Source organism: Nicotiana attenuata, unplaced genomic scaffold (assembly GCF_001879085.1).
Source record: "Nicotiana attenuata strain UT unplaced genomic scaffold, NIATTr2, whole genome shotgun sequence".
Lineage (NCBI taxonomy): Eukaryota > Viridiplantae > Streptophyta > Magnoliopsida > Solanales > Solanaceae > Nicotiana > Nicotiana attenuata.
The window spans coordinates 148098-170045 of NW_017670290.1; the positions used below are offsets into that span (position 1 = coordinate 148098).

At 41.9% G+C, this 21948-nt stretch overlaps 1 protein-coding gene across 1 annotated transcript; it reads left to right on the plus strand.

Moving 5' to 3' along the window:
• The first annotated feature begins 20580 nt into the window (after positions 1-20580).
• Positions 20581-21414, plus strand: LOC109237313 (uncharacterized mitochondrial protein AtMg00810-like). The gene has a single exon (XM_019403608.1). It carries the CDS (start codon positions 20581-20583, stop codon positions 21412-21414), a length of 834 nt encoding a protein of 277 aa, XP_019259153.1.
• Positions 21415-21948: the final 534 nt, after the last annotated feature.

Sequence of the window (21948 nt, forward strand, 5' to 3'; positions counted from 1 at the left end):
CAAAGAACTTTAAAGCAGAGAGGGAACATTGTTATGCACTGATGTCTCGGCTAGAAGAGGATATGCAACAGTTGCGGGGTCAAAGCCATCATGACACCCAAGTTCTGGAAGCTAGGCCTCAACAAATTGGACGCTTGCTCCAAGAGAAAGGCATCATTAGGGAAAGGGTTAGAGCAATTGCCGACTACATCGTCATGAAATGCCATGAATGTGAGGACATGACTAGATCCACCTTCTTCGCCGCAGTGATGACCTTTGTTCGCCAAATAATGGATGACCTGGATCGCCTCCAAGGAGATCTCGCACGTAGGCCCGTGGCGAGACCGACTGATGTCCCGCGAGCCCCTGGAATAGTTTTGGAAGCACTTATGTATTCTTGATTTTCTTTTCGAGTCTGTACTTCAGTTTCCATTTCTAGAGTCTGTTTCGAGACTATTTTTAGTTTTTCAATTCTTAGAAAGGTATGATGGAGTCGTTGTATTAGAGAAAATTAGAAGTTTTTTTTATTTTTAATGAAAATTTTGAAAAACCCAAAATTGTTTCTTTTTTTTATTTCCGCATTTATCCCTTGAACTATGTGATGATCTTATTCACGCGGCGTCGTGATACGTAGGCAATCCCCATCGGATCCGGTCGTGGTTTTAAATAACTCAAATAAAAGAGACGAAAAGAGAAAACTAAAAAAGAGAGAGAGAGGGAGAGAGGGAGAGAGAGAGAGAGAGAGAGAGAGAACAAGAAAAAGAGAGAAAATAATGAGAGAGTGCAAAGAAATAAGATAGCAAATAATGAAAAGCGCCGAAAGAAAAGAAAGATCGGGGAGATAAACAAAAGCCGGGATGAAACACGCAACAGTTGCAAAACATGTAGAAACACATTTAACTACATCACATCCCCCAATGTGCGATTCCCTATGTGTTAATTGTCTCAAACTAACCATTTTGTTGTGTCTGTTGTTGAGATCATGTTCTGTTTTTAAGGTGGTTGGTTTTGTGGTAACCTGGCTTCGCACCCTTACTTTACAAGATCAAAGGGAAGTGTCGAAATGTCTTCGGAAAGTCATCTACCAACAATTCCCATCCCAGAGGACAGCCTGTTGTCGGTTATCCCAACATCAGAGTCAGCAACTGCTGAAGAGAACAGGGTACTGCGCCTCCGCATGTTGGAAATGTAGGACGCTTGGTCTAATGGTAGAGAGCCGCCTAGTGCAATACCTAGTTTCCCCGAGCTGATTCCTGGAACAAGTGGAACCTCCAACATCCCTATAAATTACCCGAATATCCCACTCGGATACCCTACCATGTCAGCCCATCTTGCTGGAACGCCTTCTGAGGTTCGCCCCCCGGCACTGATTTCGGGAGTGGCTTCTAACATATTCGCTGCACCACCAACCTCGGCCACGGCACAACCAACATTGCCCAGGCCAAGCTTTGAGCCGTCATCCTTTACTTTCCAAGCACCACCATTTCTACCAGACACGGCTCATGTCACTACAAACTCCTACCCCCAACAGCCTCGGTATGAGTTTACTGCGGGACAAGAGAGAACTGTAAAGAATCCCGAGCAAGAGGAGATCACTCGGCAAATGAAAAGCATAGAACAAAGTCTCAAGAACATACAAGGCCTGAGTGGCCAGAAGAGTGTATCTTACGCTGACTTGTGCATGTTCCCGCATGTTCATCTGCCCATCGGTTTCAAGACTCCCAAATTTGAGAAATATGATGGACATGGGTATCCCAGAGCTCACCTGAAGAGGTATTGCAATTAGTTGAGAGGAGCGGGTGGAAAAGAAGAGCTCCTAATGGCTTACTTCGGGGAAAGTTTAGTCGGAATTGCATTCGAATGGTACATGGATCAAGACATCTCCCGCTGGCACATATGGGATGACTTGGCCCGAGACTTCGTACAACAGTTCCAGTACAATGTGGACATAGCTCCAGATAGAAACTCTTTGTCCAATTTTAAAAAGAAGTCTTCAGAAAGCTTCCGAGAGTATGCTGTCAAGTGGGGCGAACAAACTGCCAGAGTGAAACCCCCAATGGATGAGACCGAGATGGTCAGTGTCTTCCTGTAAGCCCAAGAGGCTGATTACTTCCAGAACATGATGTCCGCTATGGGCAAGCCATTTGCAGAAGCCATAAAGATCGGGGAAATGGTAGAGAATGGTTTGAAAACGGGGCGCAACCTGAGCCAGTCAGCTATAAGAGCCACTTCTCAAGCAATCCAGAGCGGGTCGGGGGCTGCAGCAAACCGAGAAAAGAAAGAAGAAGTAGCAATGATTACCCCAAGTCTAAAAAATCCTCGTCAACCTCGAGGTTACTTTGGTTCCTCTGTCAGAACCCCACAGCATTACTACCCTCACCAAGATACGGCATATGCCATGGCTCCTCATCTTTATGCAATAATGAACGCTCAGCCGTATGTCAGGCCGCAACAACAGTTTAACCAAAACCGAGCTCCACCTCTTAGAAATAACCCTCCTCACCAAGCTCCATATAATCCCCGTCCCCCATAAAATAATTTTCCATATAATGCCCGTGCCCGTGAGCCACCCAGAAGAACCAACTTCACGCCCATCGATGAATCATACTCTAGCCTTTTCCCTAAGTTAGTCCAAATGGGTTTGTTGCAACCGTATCTCCAAACAGGCAAAACCTAAAGTCAACCTCCTACCGACCCAGCGCCCGATGTGCTTATCATTTAGGGGCAGAGGGGCACGATACTGAAGATTGTTGGACCCTTAAGAGAGCGGTCGAGAACCTGATAGAGCAAAAACGGGTAGTGTTGAGAGATGAGGAGACCCCCAATGTAACCAATAACCCACTGCCAGCTCATAATAACGGGCCAGTTATTGGGAAGATTTGTGAGGACAGGGAATTTGACCCAACTTTGAAGGCTATCGTTGCTATTGCCGATGTTGAAAAGAAGCCCAAAGCTGCAGCAAATCCAGCTAAGGACGAGAAGAAAAGCAACTCCACTCCTTAAAGAATAGAAAAGACTGTGGTAGCCAAAACAGGGGCAGTACCTCCTAAAGATGTCGTTCTTTATGTTCCCAGGGCCCCCCGAAAAGAATAGTTCGTGTTGAGTCCCCCCAAAAGGTTCGAGCTAAACAAGGGACCTAAGATGTATGTACCAAAGGGGACATACATGGCGCGGGGGCCGGTAATCTCACCCAGGCTAACTGAGCCTGTGGTTATCAGTCGCGCGCCACAAAAGCCTATGAAAGACCCCACAGCCGTCCGTTAGAACTACAACAAAGCAGTAGTGACGTACAAAGGAAAAGAAATAATGTGGGAAGTGAATGAAACAAACGCGTCTGGGAAGTACCTCAACTTGGAAGAATTGAACAAGACCAAGCAGAAGCGTTTCCCGCTTAAAAAGCCAGTCAGTGCTGAAGAGGCAGAGGAATTCTTCCGAAAGATGAAAACCTCGGAGTACGAGGTAATTGACCAACTTCGGAAGTCTCCCTCCCAGGTCTCACTTCTATCTCTACTTATAAGTTCGAATGAGCATAAGAAAGTGTTGTTGAAGACGCTTAATGAGGCATATGTTCCGGTCGAGACCACGGTTGAGCAACTGGAAAGAATGGCGGAACAATTTTTTGAAATCAACCGGATCTCATTCAGTCGAAATGACTTGCCTCCGGAAATGGCTGCCCACAACAAAGCTCTCCATTTGACTGTTAAATGTGAAGATACTACGTGAAGAGAGTTATGGTGGATGGCGGATCTGGGGTTGACATCTGCCCTCTCTCGACCTTGCAGAGAATAGAAATTGGGACTGAAAGAATTAGGCCCAACAATGTTTGTGTACGTGCTTTTGATGGCGTCAAGAGAGATACCATAGGGGAGATTGATTTTATCCTAACTATCGGCCCTGTGGATTTTGAAGTGACATTTCAGATTTTAGACATGGAAACCTCTTACAATTTTCTCCTAGGAAGGCCTTGGATCCATGCTGCAGGAGCCGTACCTTCTACCCATCACCAGATGGTTAAGTTTGAACACGAAGACCAAGAAATCGTGGTCCATGGAGAAGATGAGCAATCAATCTATAGGGACCCGTCAGTTCCATGTCTGGAGGCCAAGGAAGGTAGCGAGCACATAGTCTACCAAGCTTTTGAGATTGTAGTCGTGGATCAGTGTGAGGAAGGTGCCCCGTGTCCTCAACCTTTCTTGTCAAATGCGTCCATCATGGTCTCCACTGAAATGATCAAGCACGGGTACAAACCCAGGAAAGGGCTTGGGCATCTTTGCAAGGCATCACAGAACCCATCGCTCTAACTGCCAGTGAGAAATTCTTCGGTGTGGGCTTCCAAATCACAGAAGCTGACGTGACATGGGCTAATGAACATAAAAAGAATGGGTGGGCCCTGCCTCAGTTGGTCCCACATCTCTCCAAAACATTTGTCAAGCCTAGATACATAGAGGAAGAAGATGAGTCCTTCACGGCCGAGGAAATCGAGGACATTTGTGGAGCAATGAGGCAGATGTTATATGAGGCTCATATGGTCCAGCCAGGTGAAGGCTCGAGCACCGCTGAGGTGCAATATGTGGGGCCGAATGCCAAGCTTCAAAATTGGAAGGCTACTCCGTTCCCAGTCATGAGGGAATCCTGGTAGTTTCAGTCTTGCCATTTTTTCTACATTTCGAGTTATTTCAGGGTGTAACTCGAATGTTTTGGTTAATTTTTTAAATTCCAATGTAAACCCTCCTATCTTAAAAATTCAATGAAATGAAATCAATATTTCATCGTCCATGAATCTCTTTCTTTATTCTTTCTGATTTTTCGTTATTTTTCTTATCTCTCTTTTCAGTTCTAATAATGCGGACTTAAATAACATGACATGCTTGCGGACTTCATGCCCAGACCCTAACACGCTGTCTAATTGTGAAATAATGAATCAAGAACCAAAATATGATGAAGATGAGGCTTTTAAGGAAATAAACCGAGAACTAGAACAATTTGAGAATAAGCCTAAGCCAAATTTAAATGAAACAGAGCCAGTTAATTTGGGTAGTTCGGAAGAGGTCCAGGAAACCATGATAAGCATTCACGCTGATGAAAGAACTAGAGATGCATTAATCCAACTCTTGTTCGAATTCAAAGACGTGTTTGCCTGGTCCTATGATGATATGCCAGGGCTGAGTGTTGATTTAGTGGTGCACAAATTTCCAACTTACCCTGGTTATCCCCCTGTCCAACAAAAACAGAGAAAGTTTAAAACTGATATAAGTGACAAGATCAAAGAAGAAGTCACCAAACAGTTGAAAGCGGGTGTGATCAGAGTGGTAAGATACACCACATGGTTGGCTAATGTGGTCCCACTGCCAAAGAAAGATGGGAAAACCCGAGTGTGTGTTGATTATCGGGATCTGAACAAAGCAAGCCCCAAGGACAACTTTCCATTACCAAACATCCACATCCTTGTTGACAACTGTGCCAAACATGAGATACAGTCTTTTGTAGATTGTTATGCTGGGTATCATCAGGTTCTGATGGATGAAGAAGATGCAGAAAAGACGGTTTTCACCACACCTTGGGGTACTTACTGTTACAGAGTTATGCCATTTGGTTTGAAGAATGCCGGGGCAACTTACATGAGGGCTATGACTGCCATCTTTCACGACATAATGCACCAGGAAATTGAGGTGTATGTGGATGATGTGATCATTAAATACAAGACGCAGGATGACCATGTACGAGATTTGAGAAAGTTCTTTGAGCGACTGCGCAAGTATGACTTGAAGTTGAATACCGCTAAGTGTGCATTTGGAGTACCATCGGGGAAACTTTTGGGGTTTGTAGTCAGTCGGAGAGGCATCGAGTTAGACCCAACAAAAATAAAGTCTATTCGGGATTTGCCCCCTCCGAGAACCAAGAAAGAAGTTATGAGTCTGCCGGGAAGATTGAATTACATCAGCAGGTTCATTGCTCAATTGACCTCCATATGTGAGCCCATCTTTAAGCTGTTGAAGAAAGATGCGGTGATTAGATGGACAGATGAGTGCCAGGAAGCTTTCGACAAAATCAAAGAATATCTGTCGAATCCGCCAGTCTTGGTCCCACCCGAACCTGGAAGGCCTTTGTTTTTGTATTTGACAGTCTTGGACAGTTCCTTTGGATGTGTTCTCGGGCAACATGATGTGACCGGGAAGAAAGAACAAGCTATATACTACTTGAACAAGAAGTTCACTAGCTACGAAGCCAAGTACACTTTGTTGGAAAGAACTTGTTGCGCCCTGACTTGGGTCACTCAGAAGCTTAGGCATTACTTGTTGGCCTACACCACCTATCTCATCACCAGATTGGATCCTTTGAAATACATATTCCAAAAGCCAATGCCCACGGGGAGGTTAGCGAAATGGCAAATCCTGCTCACCGAGTTTAACATAGTCTATGTCACCCGCACGGCAATGAAAGCTCAAGCTTTAGCGGATCACCTAGCTGAAAATCCTGTTGATGATGAATATCAGCCTTTGAGTACTTACTTTTCAGACGAGGAAGTAAATTCAGTTGAGGTAATTTCAGAAGACACCAATGCTTGGAAAATGTTCTTCGATGGAGCTGTGAATGCAAAAGGTGTCGGGATTGGGGCAATTTTGATCTCACCCACTGGTCAGCACTATCCGGCCACAGCCTTGCTTCGGTTTTTCTGCACGAGCAACACTGCCAAGTATGAAGCCTGCATTATGGGCATGAACATGGCAATCGATCATGATGTGGAAGAATTGTTAATCATGGGAGATTCGGAATTGATTATCCGACAAGCTCAAGGTGAATGGGAAACTCGGGATGTCAAGATTGTTCCATACAGGCAAAATGTTGAAGATCTTAGCAAGCAGTTCAAATCCATCGAGTTCAGGTACATTCCTCGGTTTCACAATGAGTTGGCCGACGCCCTAGCTACTTTGGCCTCGATGCTGCCATATCTAGGCAATGTCCATATTGACCCGCTGGAAATCCAAATTCGAGAAAGACATGGTTATTGTAGCGCCGTTAAAATAGAGCCAGATGTTCAGCCATGGTATCATGATATCAAAAGATTCCTGAAAACAAAGGAATATCCCGAAAAAGCCAGTGGAGACCAAAAGAGAACCATTAGAAGGCTTGCCAGTGTTTTCTTCTTGAGCGGAGAAGTCTTGTACAAAAGGACTCCAGATCTGAACCTTCTAAGATGCGTGGATGCCCAAAAAGCCGGAAGAATCATGAATGAAGTGCACGCAGGAGTATGCGGACCCCATATGAACGGATACGTCCTTGCAAATAAAATCCTTCGAGCAGGCCATTACTGGATGACCATGGAAAAGGATTGTTCCAGTTTTATCCAAAAGTGTCATCAGTGTCAGGTACACGGGGATCTGATTCATGCACTACCTTCAGAACTGCATCCTATGTCAGCACTGTGGATGTTCGTGCTTGGGGTATGGATGTCATTGGGCCAATCAAGCCAAAAGCTTCAAATGGGCACAGATTCATATTAGTTTCCATTGACTACTTCACAAAGTGGGTCGAAGCAGTCACTCTCAAAGCCGTCACTAAGAAAGCAGAGGTGGACTTCGTGCACTCCAACATTATCTGTCGTTTTGGTATTTCTAAAACTATCATTACGGACAATGCTGCAAATTTGAATAGTCATTTGATGAGGGAGATATGTGAACAATTTAAGATCACGCATCGGAATTCTACCCCTTATCGGCCCAAAGCTAATGGTGTTGTTGAGGCAGCGAACAAGAACATCAAGAAGATTCTTAGGAAAATGATTCAAAGTTCTAGACAATGGCATGAAAAGTTGCCTTTTGCATTGTTGGGATATCGCACAACCGTGCGCACATCAGTTGGGGCAACACCCTACTTATTGATTTATGGCACTAAAGTCGCAATACCCGTAGAAGTTGAAATTCCATCTCTTCGAATCATCGTTGAAGCTGAGATTAAGGATAATGAGTGGGTCAAAACCCGTTTAGAACAAATAACCCTGATTGACGAAAAACGGATGGCCGCAGTTTGCCACGGGCAATTGTATCAACAAAGAATGGCCCGTGCCTACAACAAGAAAGTGCAGCCTAGGAACTTTGAAGTAGGGCAGCTCGTTTTGAGACGTATTCTCCCACATCACAAGGAAGCAAAAGGAAAGTTCGCTCCAAACTGGAAGGGTCCGTACATTATAAGAAAATTGTTGCCAAAAGGGGGGAGACATTGAAGGGAATGACCCTAAAATAGCTATCAATGCAGACGCGGTCAAAAGGTACTATGTTTAACCCTTCTGCGATACCAATATTCTCCGATTGGGATGACAAAAGCTTTCATTCTCGCTACCCAAACACTTTAACCCTTTGCTAACCCTTTTGAGCCGGTTACCTTTCTTTGATTACCCTCTTTGGAACCCGAAAATGTTTGTCAAAAAAAACAACAACAAAAAGAAAATCAAAAATAAAGTTTCTCTGAACTACGTTCGACTTGATTTCGAAAGGATACGTAGGCAACCTCTCTCTGGGGTTCAGTCACACCAAAATAAAAATCCACATTCCCCTCCAAAGTTGAAACTGGGGCAGAAGTTATAATGGTTCGGCGATGATTCGCAGAAAGGTTCCAAAGTTGTAATTCAATCCAAACTCTTTTTACCCTAAATCATGTTCAAGTCCTTCTGATTAATAGGTGAATATGTTCAAAATAGGAAGATGTTGGTCACTTGGATCTGATACAATCAAATGAGAGAAATAAAATGAGAGTCTTGTTAGTGAAAACTCGCAAAGAGCACGATAAGGCGACGGTGAGAAGAGAAAAGAGAGAGGTCAGATGGTGAAAACCCGCAAAGGGCGCCACTGATCGAAAAAGGGTATCACTTACAACCATCGACACTGATAAAAGTCCTGGCAAGGTTTCTCGATTTTGAGATATGGATTATGAAGGGTCTTTATGAGAGTAGGATGGTTTGCACAGATCGGGTATCCGGTCCAAGAAGCATGTCATGTCTATTGAAGTCTGCATGCTCTCCAGATAAGTCTTTCTTTCCCTTCCCCGAAAGGGACACTTCTCGTTTAATTTCATTATCTTGTCTGTTGTTTACTTTCCTTTGAATCCCTTTCGGTCTGATTCTCCTCCGAAACTAATACAAAGAAAAGATGGCAAGATTGGTCTTACAGGGTTTTGTTTGATAGAAAGCTAAAATTCAAGAAAAGCACCCAGCCTCAGCAGGTGCGTCAAGTCGATCTCGACTGGCCATGTTGGCTGACGCTCCAGAGTCCAAACTCTTGAAAAGGAAAGAAATCAAAGTCAAGTGCCCATAAATGCAAAACGAAGTGAAAAGGCCAAACCCCACACGGGTTAACCATCATGTGGAATTTTCGGGAAGTCAAGATCCCTGGGTTTAAAAATAAAACCAAACTCCAGAAAGCCAGCTAGCAATGGAGATTTTCATCGAAAGAGTTGGGCCGAGATCAAGTGATCAAAACAATCAAGGCCACAAAACCAACCACCGTTTCAAATTGACAAATTGTTCTTNTGGTAGCCTTTTCCATTATAGGGTTCCACTCCCTAGTTGATCCCCGGCATAACCCGAGGACCTTTTTACCGGCATAACTCGATGACCTTTTCCGGCATAACCCGTGAACCTCCCCGGCATAACCCGAGGACCCTTTTTTTGGCATAACCCGATGACTTTCCCGGCATAACCCGTGGACCTCCCCGGCATAACCCGAGGACCTTTTCCGGCATAATTCGATGATCTTTCCCGGCATAACCCGTGGACCTCCCCGGCATAACCCGAGGACCTTTTCCGGCATAATCCGATGACCTTTCCCGGCATAACCCGTGGACCTCCCCGGCACCCGAGGACCTTTCCCGGCACAACCCGATGACTTTTCCGGCATAACCCATGGACCTCCCCTGCATAACACGAGGACCTTTTCCGGCATAACCCGATGACTTTTTCGGCATAATTCGTGGACCTCCCCGGCATTACCCGAGGACCTTTTCCGGCATAACCCGATGACTTTCCCGGCATAACCCGTGGACCTCCCCGGCATAACCCGAGGACCTTTTTCCGGCATAACCCGATGACTTTCTCGGCATAACCCGTGGACCTCCCCGGCATAACCCGATGACTTTCTCGGATTTATCCATGGACCTCCCCGGCATAACCCGAGGACCCTTTTCCGGCATAACCCAATGACTTTCTCGGCATAACCCGTGCACCTCCCCGGCAGAACCCGATGACTTTTCCAGCATAACCCGATGACTTTTCCGGCATAACCCGTGGACCTCCCGGGCATAACCCGAGGACCTTTTTCCGGCATAACCCGATGACTTTCCCGGCATAACCCGTTGACCTTCCCTGGCATAACCCGAGGACCTTTCTGTCATAACCTGATGACTTTCCCGGCATAACCCGAGGATCTTTCCGGCATAACCCGTTGACCTTCTCCGACATAACCCGATGCCTTTTCCAGCATAACCCGAAGACTTTTCCGGCATAACCCGTGGACCTCCCGGGCATAACCCGAGGACCTTTTTCCGGCATAACCCGATGACTTTCCCGGCATAACCCGTGGACCTCCCCGGCATAACCAGAGGACCTTTTTCTGGCATAACTCGATGACTTTCCCGGGATAACCCATGGACCTCCTCGGCATAACCCGAGGACCTTTTCCGGCATAACCCGATGACTTTCCCGGCATAACCCGTGGACCTTCCCGGCATAACCCGAGGACCTTTTCCGGCGTAACCCGATGACTTTCCCAACATAATCCGTGGACCTTTCCGGCATAACCCACTGACCTTCCCCGGCATAACCCAGGGACCTTTTCGGCATAACCCGGTCATTTTTCCAGCATAACATGGTAATCTTCCCAACTCAGGGCCTCCGTTCCCCAGTTGATTTCATTGTAGATATAGGGTCTCCACTCCCTAATTTTTTTTCTCAGGGATACACAATCCCGATTTTAATTGCTTTCAATAAGGAGATAGTTTAGATTTTGTTACAATAACTCACGAAATTTTCCTAGTGAAAACTGGGGCAGAAAAATTTCGTTCGTTTGTTTGTTCTGGTGTATGTGCAGGTTATACCTCAAGACTCAAGGTTGGAGATGACCAAAAGAAGAAGTCTCAATCCAGAATAAAAGAAAAGAAGAACAAGAAAAGAAGTGAACTTTAAGCGCAGAAGCAGGGGAAAAATGCGGACTGCTCAGGATATGATTGAAGTTACGAGCTTTGCATGTCCGGCCTTGATCCGAAAAGCTGAAGAAGAACGAACCAGTATTTGCAGCTAACGAGCATCAAAATTCGGATCAGAGTCTGCAGGAAGAGCCAGCCAAAACTCAAGATCAAGCTTTAGAAGGTTTATAGATAAGAATCTTGTAACTCATAGTTGATAGGATAGCTAGTTTAGTTTTTCATCTTTTATTTCGGTGTAATAAGAAGCTCAGCAAACAGAAACAGCAGCAACAGTGAAATCACAGTTTCCCGGTAGTCCCAGCTACCAAAACTTCCAGAACTACACTGACATGATTCCTTTATAGCCAAGGATATGTAGGCAACCTCCGAAGCAAGTTCGGTCAGACTTTTTCAAAAGATGTTTCCCGTGGAGTTTCAAACGGGCAAAAATCGCTCGTAATTGCTCATTTTATCTTTGCCCAAAAAACCCTTCGTGTTTCCGAGCAACGAGGGGTAGCTGTGAGCATGTGATTTTTTCCCTATATGAAATACTCCTATAAAATCAAAGAAAATAGATTTTTTTTCCAATTATTTGCCATTTTATAGGATTTTATTCATTGTTTGCATTTTTTGTGCACGTTTAATTTTGTTAAAATCCTAAAAAATACCAAAAATACCATGCCTTGCATTTAGATTTTTATTTTTATATTTTCAGGATTAATTAGTTAATTAATTGCTTTATTAAAAATGAAAATCGCAAAAAAAAAATGGCTCACTCTTTTTTTATTAAATTTTAGATTAGTGATTTCTCTCTTTTAATTTATGTTCCAGTAATTGTTATAAATATTATAATTAGATAATTAGTTTAATTTTACAATTTAGACTAATTTAGGAATTTGATTTAGGTTTTTCTTAATTTAAAAAAAAGGAAGGAAAAAGAAAAGGAAATAAGAAAAGAAATTGAAGAAAGGGTTTAATTGGATGTTGGGCTAATTCTTGTACCCAAATCAGGCCAAAAATTTTCCCCCTCAAAAACCAACCGACCCAGTTCCCAAACCACCCAGGCCCAAATAATTAATACATATCTTGCCCACCCCTGTTTTAAACCAAACGACGTGCTTTCCTTCATCATAACTGTTGTATCATTGTGATCCAACGGCTCGGAACTGGCCGTCCAATTAGTATATAACTGTCCGAACCAGGTCCGACTCCCCCCCATTACCCTTTCATCAGTTCAAACCCGTCGCTAACCTATAAACCCTAGCCGCCCTTTGTTCCTTCGCCGCCTCGACCATTGACCACCCGCCGAAAATCGCCTCATGGCGGCTCCGGTGCTCCAAACCCTACCAAATTAACACCAGGCAACCACCTCTCCCTCCCCTTTCCAAATCCACAAACCGTTTCCCTCAAACCCTTACCAAACTCTTCGAATCTTAGATCTGAGATTCACACAAAAACCTAACTTTCCCTTTTTGATTTTTTCGATCAATTTCTGGGTATTTGAACCTAAGACTTCCATTAGTCAATTGTTCTTGTCAAGAACAATTGATTAATGGTCGTCCAAGTCCACTTTTGCCCCGATAAAATTGGTCAAATGCTTAGCCGGTCCAATCCAAAGCTAGCCCTAGGTGATTTCTTTTCTTTTCCATTTTTTTATGTTGTTTCTTCCGCCATTCATGCTCGTTTCTTCCCTGTCTTCTAGTTTGCATGATGACAGTGTATTCCCTTTTGTTAGTCTTGTCTGTTCGTTCCGTTTTTTTTTCATGTTAATCGAAGCATGCTAAATCTTATGACTATTTGGAAGCTCAATCTCGATTGCATCAAATTTAGATTAATTAGGGTTTAATTTTTAGAAAAGTTGCATGACCGTTCTTTTCTTCTCCATATTTCTGGATTGTGTTTATGTGTTTACATTCAGTTCTTGTTAATTGAATAGTTTTACTCAAGTCCCAAAGGTGAGTTAACCATTTATCGGACCCGTTCCTGATTAGCTCTAGTTAACCTTAGCCTCAGTTTGGTTAATCTGTTTAATTGAAAATAATTAGGATAATTTCTATGTTTTCTTTGCATCAAGCATTCTGAATTTTGTTAGTTGTTGTTTAGTTAGATGCAATATTATTTAGGATTAGTTGGCAAAAATGGTTCAATTAGGTTCAAACCTTAGAATTGAAACCTAAGCTTAGTCTAATTTTGGAAATAAAGGGTCAATACCCTAGGGTTACAAATTAAGGCAAGTTTAGGAAAACCTAACCACTCAGCTGTTTCTAGAAGGCCCTAAATAGATCTCTAAAATCACAATAGGATCAGATTTGGTTTAGAAATGAAATATCTAGTAATTAAAGGGGTAAAACGGGATTTTTACATAGGGTAAATATCAGAAGGTTCTAGTATTTGGGACAACTGCCCTCATTTTTAGCAAAAGATGCTGAATTGGGTGGGAAAAGGACATACAACTGTCAAAGATGCTGTACTATTCTGAAATTTCAGTATTTAGGTTAGAATATTCCCTTTTGATGCCATCTTTGTACACTCTATAAAAAGAAAGCACTCACTCATTCTCGCAGAGGATCATATTTCAAAAACCCTAGAAAACACTATGAAAAGGCTTCAGCTACTGTTTCATTAGTAGCTAGTTTATTTTTCTTCAGATTCTTTGAGCAAAATTCAAGAAAATTTTCTTCTACGGGATTTCTGGTTTTTCTGATTCAAGTCTGGGGTTAAGCTTGAAGTTGAATACTGCTTCGATTTGTTGATATTTTCCATCTATTGCTTGCTAAAGTTCCTCACTCCATTCTGTTTTCTTTGCTGTATCCAGTTACTTCCATGAATTCTTGAGTGTAAAAGTGAAGTTTTGAAGCATGTTGCTTAGCTTATAATGTAATAAAAGTTTGGGTTTACACAAGAAGTAGTATCTCAGTTTTTGTTTCTTGATGAATGTTGTGTTACAATTTTTTATTAGTTTTTTTGTTAGCAATTCTATTTTAGCTTTCTTCGTTGGTAAACATTCTGAGATCTGGATATTTTAGGCAGTTAATTAGTTATTTGTATGAATGCTCAAATCAGTTTGGTTGTTCCATGTGATGCTTGATAGTTAATTGTTTAAAAGCTATAATAGCATTTGTTCTTTATTAGGAGTTGCTGGATTTTAGGAATTATTTGTATAATGATGGTTCGTAACTAATTGATCAGCCATGTTTGCAGCCCTGACTTCAATTCTAGTAGCTTATCGTTCTAAAAATTGAAATTAGTTGAAACTCCATCTCCTAGGCATAGTATGTCATGATGTTTTTTTTTATTTAATTGATTTAGCTAGTGCAAATGTTTCATACACTGATTCAGCATGTTAATTTTTTTAGAATTGTATGTTGTTGTTTGCAGCAGTATGAGTAGTAAATATGTTAAAAGGGACTTGGTATATCCAGGGCTTCCATTTTGGGCCTGATATCAGCCCAAGTAATACAATATGGGCGAGACCAGACCTGATGGGGTTTGGGGTCCATTTCTTTGGGTTTTGCTTTCGGGCTTAGTTTTGAGCCAAGTTCCCATTAGCCCCCCATTTATTTTCGAGGTTCTTTAGACAGTAGTTTGGGCCTGTCGTTGGCCTGTTTTCCCCCCAAATAATTAAAGGCCCAATGCTTATACCCCAAAGCATTTAATTAATAGCTTTTAATTAGGTTTAAATAGGGCCATCCTTAGTTTGCTCTAGTGAAACACAATCCTTTTAAAATAAATTGAGGTGTGCCATACACAAACAAAATCCATAACCTATGGCCCTCACATTAATATTAACTTAGAATAGAAAAACACTTTTTTTAAAACACTCGTAGTTTGCTTTAGGTGCGTTTATAATAAACTCATCATAGCTACGGGTACGGTTCCCGTGACGTAGTTGTGATACCTAATTTCAAAATCCGGGGGTACATTTATGTGACCCGCACATAACTCCTAATAACTTTAATAAATTAAACATGTTGTGGATAGTGGGTACGGTTACCGTGACATGATTCGCAATATGTATCAAACAAACAAGTGTACGACAATCGTAACTTGTTCCAGAATAATTCCATAAAGTAATTAAAAGCGTTTTAAAAGTCTAAAAATGCACACTAGGTTTTAAAACATGTAATAAATCATATAATTAAGCCAATTGTTAATAGTTACGCGATCGTGCTAGAACCACGAAAATCGGGAATGCCTAACACCTTCTCTCGGGTTAACAGAATTCCTTGCTTAGAATTTCTGGTTTCGTAAACTTTTAAATAAAGTTTAAATTCTCCTCGATTTGGGATTTAAAATAAACCGGTGACTTGGGACACCAAATAAACTATTCCAAGTGGCGACTTTATAAATAAGAATAATCCCATTTCGATTTATGTCACTTTAATTGGAAAAACTCCCTTATATCCCCTCTCGGATGTAAAAAGGAGGTGTGACAGTGATGTATATACCAGATTTTAACTACAACTTATTCTCAGAGCTTATGTGTATACACTCCACAACAGAATGGAGTTATGGAAAGGAAGCACAGAACAATCCTAGAAATGGTAAGTCTCTCAGATTTCAAGCTTCAGTCCCTCTAAGATTATGGGGTGAGTTTGTTAGTAAAGCTGTATACCTCATCAATCGACTTCCTTCTAAGGTGATTGGGTACAAGACTCCTTTTGAAATGATTTATTTACATCCTCCTTCACTACAATACTTAAGAGTCTTTGGGTGCTTGTGCTATGCGTCTAGTCCCAAGTGCATGACAAGTTTTCACCTAGAGCTATATCAGCAGTTCTTATGGGGTACTCATCTACTCAAAAGGGTTATATCTTGTATGATCTTGTAACGACCCGGCCGGTCATTTTGAGAATTTAAGCTCCGTTCGGCAGCTTAAGGTCTTGAACAGCCTCATAATATGTGTATCGACTTACGTGCATGGTTGAATTCAGTTAATGGATGATTCAAAATCAAATTGGAAGAAGGAAACTAGTTTTGGAAGTTTAAACGGTGAGAATCTGACCGGAATTGGACTTTTGAGTAAATGGCCCCGGAATGGGTTTTGGGTGATCTCAACAGCTTCAATTGGTGATTTTGGACTTAGGCGTGCGTCTGGATTTGGATTTGGAGGTCCGTAGGGTAATTTGAGGCGTTTTGGCAAAAGTTGGAAAAGTTGAAGTTTGGAAAATGGAGAAGTTTGACCCATAGTTGACTATTGTGATATCGGGGTCGGAATGCGATTCCGAGAGTTGGAACAGCTCCGTTATGTCATTTTGGACTTGTCTGCAAAATTTGTCCTCATTCATGGTGTGATTCGTTGTTTTAGAGTTGTTTGATGTGATTTGAGACCTCGAGCGAGTCCGTGTTAGGTTATATGACTTGTTTTTGTGTTTAGACGGGGTCCCGGGGGCCTCGGGTGTGTTCCGGGTGGGCTACGGGCCATTTTCCCTTGTTATTGAACTGCTGTTTGCTGCTTCTGGTATCCTCTTTCGCAATCGCGAACCGCCTTTCGCGTTCATGAAGCTTTGTTGCTGACCACCTGAAAATCCTTCTTCGCATTCGCGTAACACACCTCGCATTCGCGAAGCTTTGCCTTATCCTTCTTCGCGTTCGCAGCCACCCCCTCGCGTTTGCAAAAGCATCTGTTCTTTACTCTCCGCGTTCGCATCCCTTAGCTCGCGTTCGCGAAGGCCTTTCTTGGCAGCTTCAGTTTCCCTTCTTCGCGAACGCAATTGTCCTTCCGCGTTCGGGATGCACATAGTCTGGGCGGACAGAATATAATTTTCAAATCGAGGGATTCACCATTTTTATCATATTTTGACTTGTGGAGCTCGGTTTTAAGTGATTCTTTGAGGGGTTTTCACACAAATCGATTGGGTAAGTGTTCTTCAATGAGACTTAAATATATTACATGAATTAGTCTTTGTTTTTATCATTTAAATTGTGTTTTAGTTAGGGAAAATGTTGGCTTTTGAAGAAAGTTTTCAAAACGAAATTTCATGATTTGAGGGACGAAATGGTATCGGAATTTGATAATTTTGGTATGGTTGAACTCATATTGGAATGGGTATTCGGATTTTGTAAAATTTGTCGGGTTCCGAGGTGCGGGCCCCGGGGTCGACTTTTGGACCGATTTTAGATTTTGTTAAAGATTGAAACTTTAGGAGCCGGAATAGTTTCTTATGCGTTTTATTTGTGCTTTGAAGTTAATTTGGTTAGATTTGGGCCGTCCGGAGATCTTTTCACCCGAGAAGTGCATTCTTGAGTATCGGTGTGTCGTCTTTGAGGTAAGTGTCTTGCCTAACCTTGTGTGGGGACTTCCCCTTAGGATTTGAGTCTTCTATGTTGATTGTAGTTCGTGTACGCGAGGTGACGAGTGCGTGCTCGGACTTAATTGTGGAAAATTTGCTTTTTAGGGTTCTTAGGTCTTTATATTCACTGTGTAGGAATGTGTTCTTGACATGACTGAGTATCTTATTTAATTGTTTTCACCTCTACATGCTTAATTGGAATTAATTGCTTCATGATTCACTCTTATTGCCTAATTGACTCCTAATTGAGTTAAGTGAAGAATTTCTCCTCACCTATTGTTATGCTATCTTTTCATAGTTGCTTATCTTATTTGAGAATTTCATTACCCTTTTGAAATTGTTTAGTCTTAAGTGAAGCTAAGATCATCTTCCCTTAATTGAATTTTCGAATATCCTCAAAATTTATCCAACCTTAAAAAGGAGTTTAGATAATTTATATCTTGTTGACTTGCATTTATTTGGGACTACTTGACTCGTGTTGATCTCCTTGTTATTGACTTGTATATTGTGGGATCGTTGCTACATGTTAGTTTCCCCGTTGTTGAACTGTTCCCTTTATGCCAGCATTCTTTTCTGTGGTTACTCCTTGTGAGCTCGTTCTGCCGTTTCCTTGCGATTTACAATCCTTAAGTTGATTTACTTGTCTTACCTTGTATTATTGTCATTTGTTGTTGTTTTATGTATTGTGGTAATGTACGAGCTTTCTGTTGTGTTGTGACTGTTGTTTCTATTGGTTGCGCTGCATGTTTACTTTGGGACTACGGAACGGTATTCCGAGAAATCACCCTGCATATTTACTTTTGGGACTACGGGAATGCACCCGGGAGATCCCCCTGCATATTTACTTTTGGGACTATGGGACTGCACCCGGGAGATCCCCCTGCGTATTTACTTTGGGACTACGGAACGGTATTCCAGGAGATCCCCCTACACATTTATGATTTGGACTACGGGACGGTATCCCGGGAGATCCTCTGGATATTTACTTTGGGACTACGGGACGGTATCCCGGGAGATCCTCTAAATATTTACTTTTGGACTACGGGACGGTATCCCGGCAGATCCTCTGTACATTACGTTTGGGACTACGGGACGATATCCTGGGAGATCCCCTGTTATTATCACTGTGTTCTGAGCTGTTGTTTTCATTGATCCTATCCCTGTGTAAACAATATATGTGTTGTCCGTTCTTGTCCTTATGCTTACTAGTTGGTGCGAACTATGTTAGGACACTTGCACAAGCATACACGTGGTTAATCACCCTTATCGGGTAGGAGGCTCTTGGAGATTTCTGAGTATAGACACACCCCTCGTTTATTTTCCTTCCATGTGAGAATGACTCTTTGACACGTGAGTTGTCAGTATGATTATGAGGTATGATGAGGGCACAAGATGCCAAGTGTTAAGGTTCCGGTATTGAGGCCCGTATTGTATGATTATGAGATGAGGTGTCACAGGGTGACTTATATTCGAAGAATATTTATTGAAAAGGTTATATTCAAAAGGTATTCATTATTAGAGGACTATTTCAGAAAAGAATGTTGCTTGAAGAAGTATAATTCGAAATGCTTTTATCGACCGAAAGATTTGACTAATTGATTGGAGTTGTTGGCTATGACCTAATGTGAAAGTTGATGTAGTTGCTGAGTTATGATCTGTCCTTACTGTATTTGTGGATTTCGAATTTGGGTTGTATTTTTGTTCACTTTTATGAGCCTTATCATGGTTTTTTTTACCACTGTTACTTACTGCTTCCTCTCATTATTGTAGTTACTGTATTGTTAGCAATATCGTTTAGCCTTCATATAGATATCACGTTCGGTTGTTTCTATACTTAAATTTGTTCTGCTTATTAGACTAGTGGGTGTCTTGACTGTTCCTCATCACTACTCCACCGAGGTTAGTCTTGATACTTACTGGGCACCGTTGTGGTGTGCTCATACTACACTTCTGCACATTTTTTTTGTGCAGATCCAGGTATTGTTCGCTAGTAGCTGTGCGGATCCTTGCGGAGGAGACTCAAGGTAGCCCTGCTGCTGCGTTCGCAGGCTTCGGAGTCACCTTCCTATTTTATATTCACACTGTTGTACTTATTTCCATACGGTTGTGTTTAGAAGTTGTAGCGAAACTCTGTAGAGCTTATGACTTGTACCACCGGGTTTTGGGGAGTTGTTCATTGTATAAAGGATTTATCTCAGAAGAATTCTAGCTGTTATTAGTTATTGTTGTTATTCTGCATTTTAGTAGGCTTACCTAGTCCTTGAGACTAGGTGCCATCACGAAACCCAACGGAGGGAAAATTGGGTCGTGACAGATCTTTACTCAAAAACATTCCTAGTCAATAGAAATGTACATTTCAGGAGGAAATCTATCCTTTTAAGCACATTAAACAAGTCAGCAATTTGTTTCCTATGCTGGAATTTGTTCCTTCTGCTCTTGACAACTCAATCTCCCCTATCACAGATGCTCACAATGTCTTACAATCCTCTCCAACAGCCTAAGAAGATGACAATGCTCCTGATCAGTTGCATCATCCAAACACAACTGAAGTTCTACTTGCAAGTAAAGCTCCTATGGTTGATACTTTGAGTACACAAGAACTCGGAAAGTCCTCTAGAATCAGTAGGCCCCCTCTATGGCTATATGACTATGTAGTCCAATCCAAAGGATCCAATTGTGCTTATTCTATCTCAACTCATGTGACATACTCACATATCACTCCTTCATATTGTTAGATTCTATTTGCTTACTCTACATATGTTGGGACTCAATCATTCTCAAAGGAAGTCAAAAATCCTAAATTGGTGGATGCTTTGAAGTTTAAGATAGCAGCCTTAGAAGACAATCACACCTGGAGTATTGTGGATTTGCCTCCTAGGAAGAAGCCTGTTGGCTGCAGATAGATTTTTAAGATCAAGCATAAAGCTTTAGGGGAGATAGAGAGATTTAAGTCCAAGCTGGTGGCCAAAGGTTATAGCCAAAAGGAAGGTTAGACTATAGTGAAACTTTTTCACCTGCAACTAAGATGGTGACAATTAGATCTGTTATTGCCCTTGCAGCTTCAAAGCAATGGCTCATTTATCAGATGGATGTGCATAATGCCTTTCTCAAAGGTGATATCATATAGGAAATTTATATGGTAATTCCCGAAGAGTTTGCTAGACAGGGGAAGAGTCAAAAGGTCTGCAAACTACACAAATCTCCATATGCTCTTAAACATGCTCATAGGCAGTGGAATTTGAAGCTTACTGAAGCTCTGGCATTAATGGGATTTGAGCAAAGTCACTATGACTATTCCCTATTTACTAAGAAGGCTACAGGTGATGTGGTAATAGTTCTGGTGTATATGGTTTCCCTACTGGTCACTGGAAATAATCCAAGTCTGATTAATGATACTAGGTGCAAACTGCAGCAGAGGTTCAAGATAAACGATCTAGGGGAGTTAAAGTTCTTCCTTGGTATTGAATTTGTAAGATCAAATAAAAGTATTTTTATGTGTCAAAAGAAATATGCCCTTGAGCTAGTTGCTGAGGCAGGTCTAGGAGGTGCTAAACCAGCCGGTATTCCACTAGAACTAAACCAGGAACTCACATCAGTAAAGTATGATGAATGTGTCAAACATAAGGAATCAAGTGAGGATAAGCAGGTTGAAGATCCCAGTAGCTATCAAAGGTTGGTAAGGAGATTATTGTATCTAACTATGACCAGACATGACATTGATTTTGCAGTGCAGGTATTAAGTCAATGTGTGCATTGTCCTAAAGTATCTCATATGGAATCAACATTAAGGGTAGTGAGGCGTATCAAAGAAGCTCCTGGTCTGGGATTGATTATGCCTACAAGAGACACTGAGCAACTCACTGCCTACTGTGACTCTGACTGGGGAGCCTGTGTAGAAACAAGAAGATCAGTCACTGGCTACCTAGTTAAGTTTGGGAAGTCTTTGGTATCCTGGAAATCCAAGAAGTAGAATATTGTCTCAAGAAGTTCAGCAGAATCTGAGTTTAGAAGCATGGCTACTTGTGCAGCAAAAATCACATGGCTGGTACGCCGGTTTAATGAAATTGGAGTCAACATTCAGATGCATGTAAAGATGATACCAGATAGCAAAGTTGCAATACATATAGCAGCTAATCCTATATTCCATGAAAGGACAAAAGACAAAGCACATCGACACAGACTGCCACTTTGCTAGAGAAAAAAATCAGCAAAGGACTGTTACAGACTAAACATATACATTCAGAATATTAGCTGGCAACTTATTTACCAAGAGTCCAGGGAAGGCACAACATGATCATTTGTTAAACCAGCTTGGAGTTGAGAATTTGTTTAGAGTATCAGCTTGAGGGGGAATGTTGGCAAAAATGATTACAAGCTGATAACTAACTATAGTTAGCTCATAGAGTTAACTATAGAGTGTATAGTTAGTTAGTTAAGTATATAGTTAGTTAGTTAAAAATTAGTTAAAGTTAGGTGGTTCGAAGTTAGTTATTTAGTGTATATA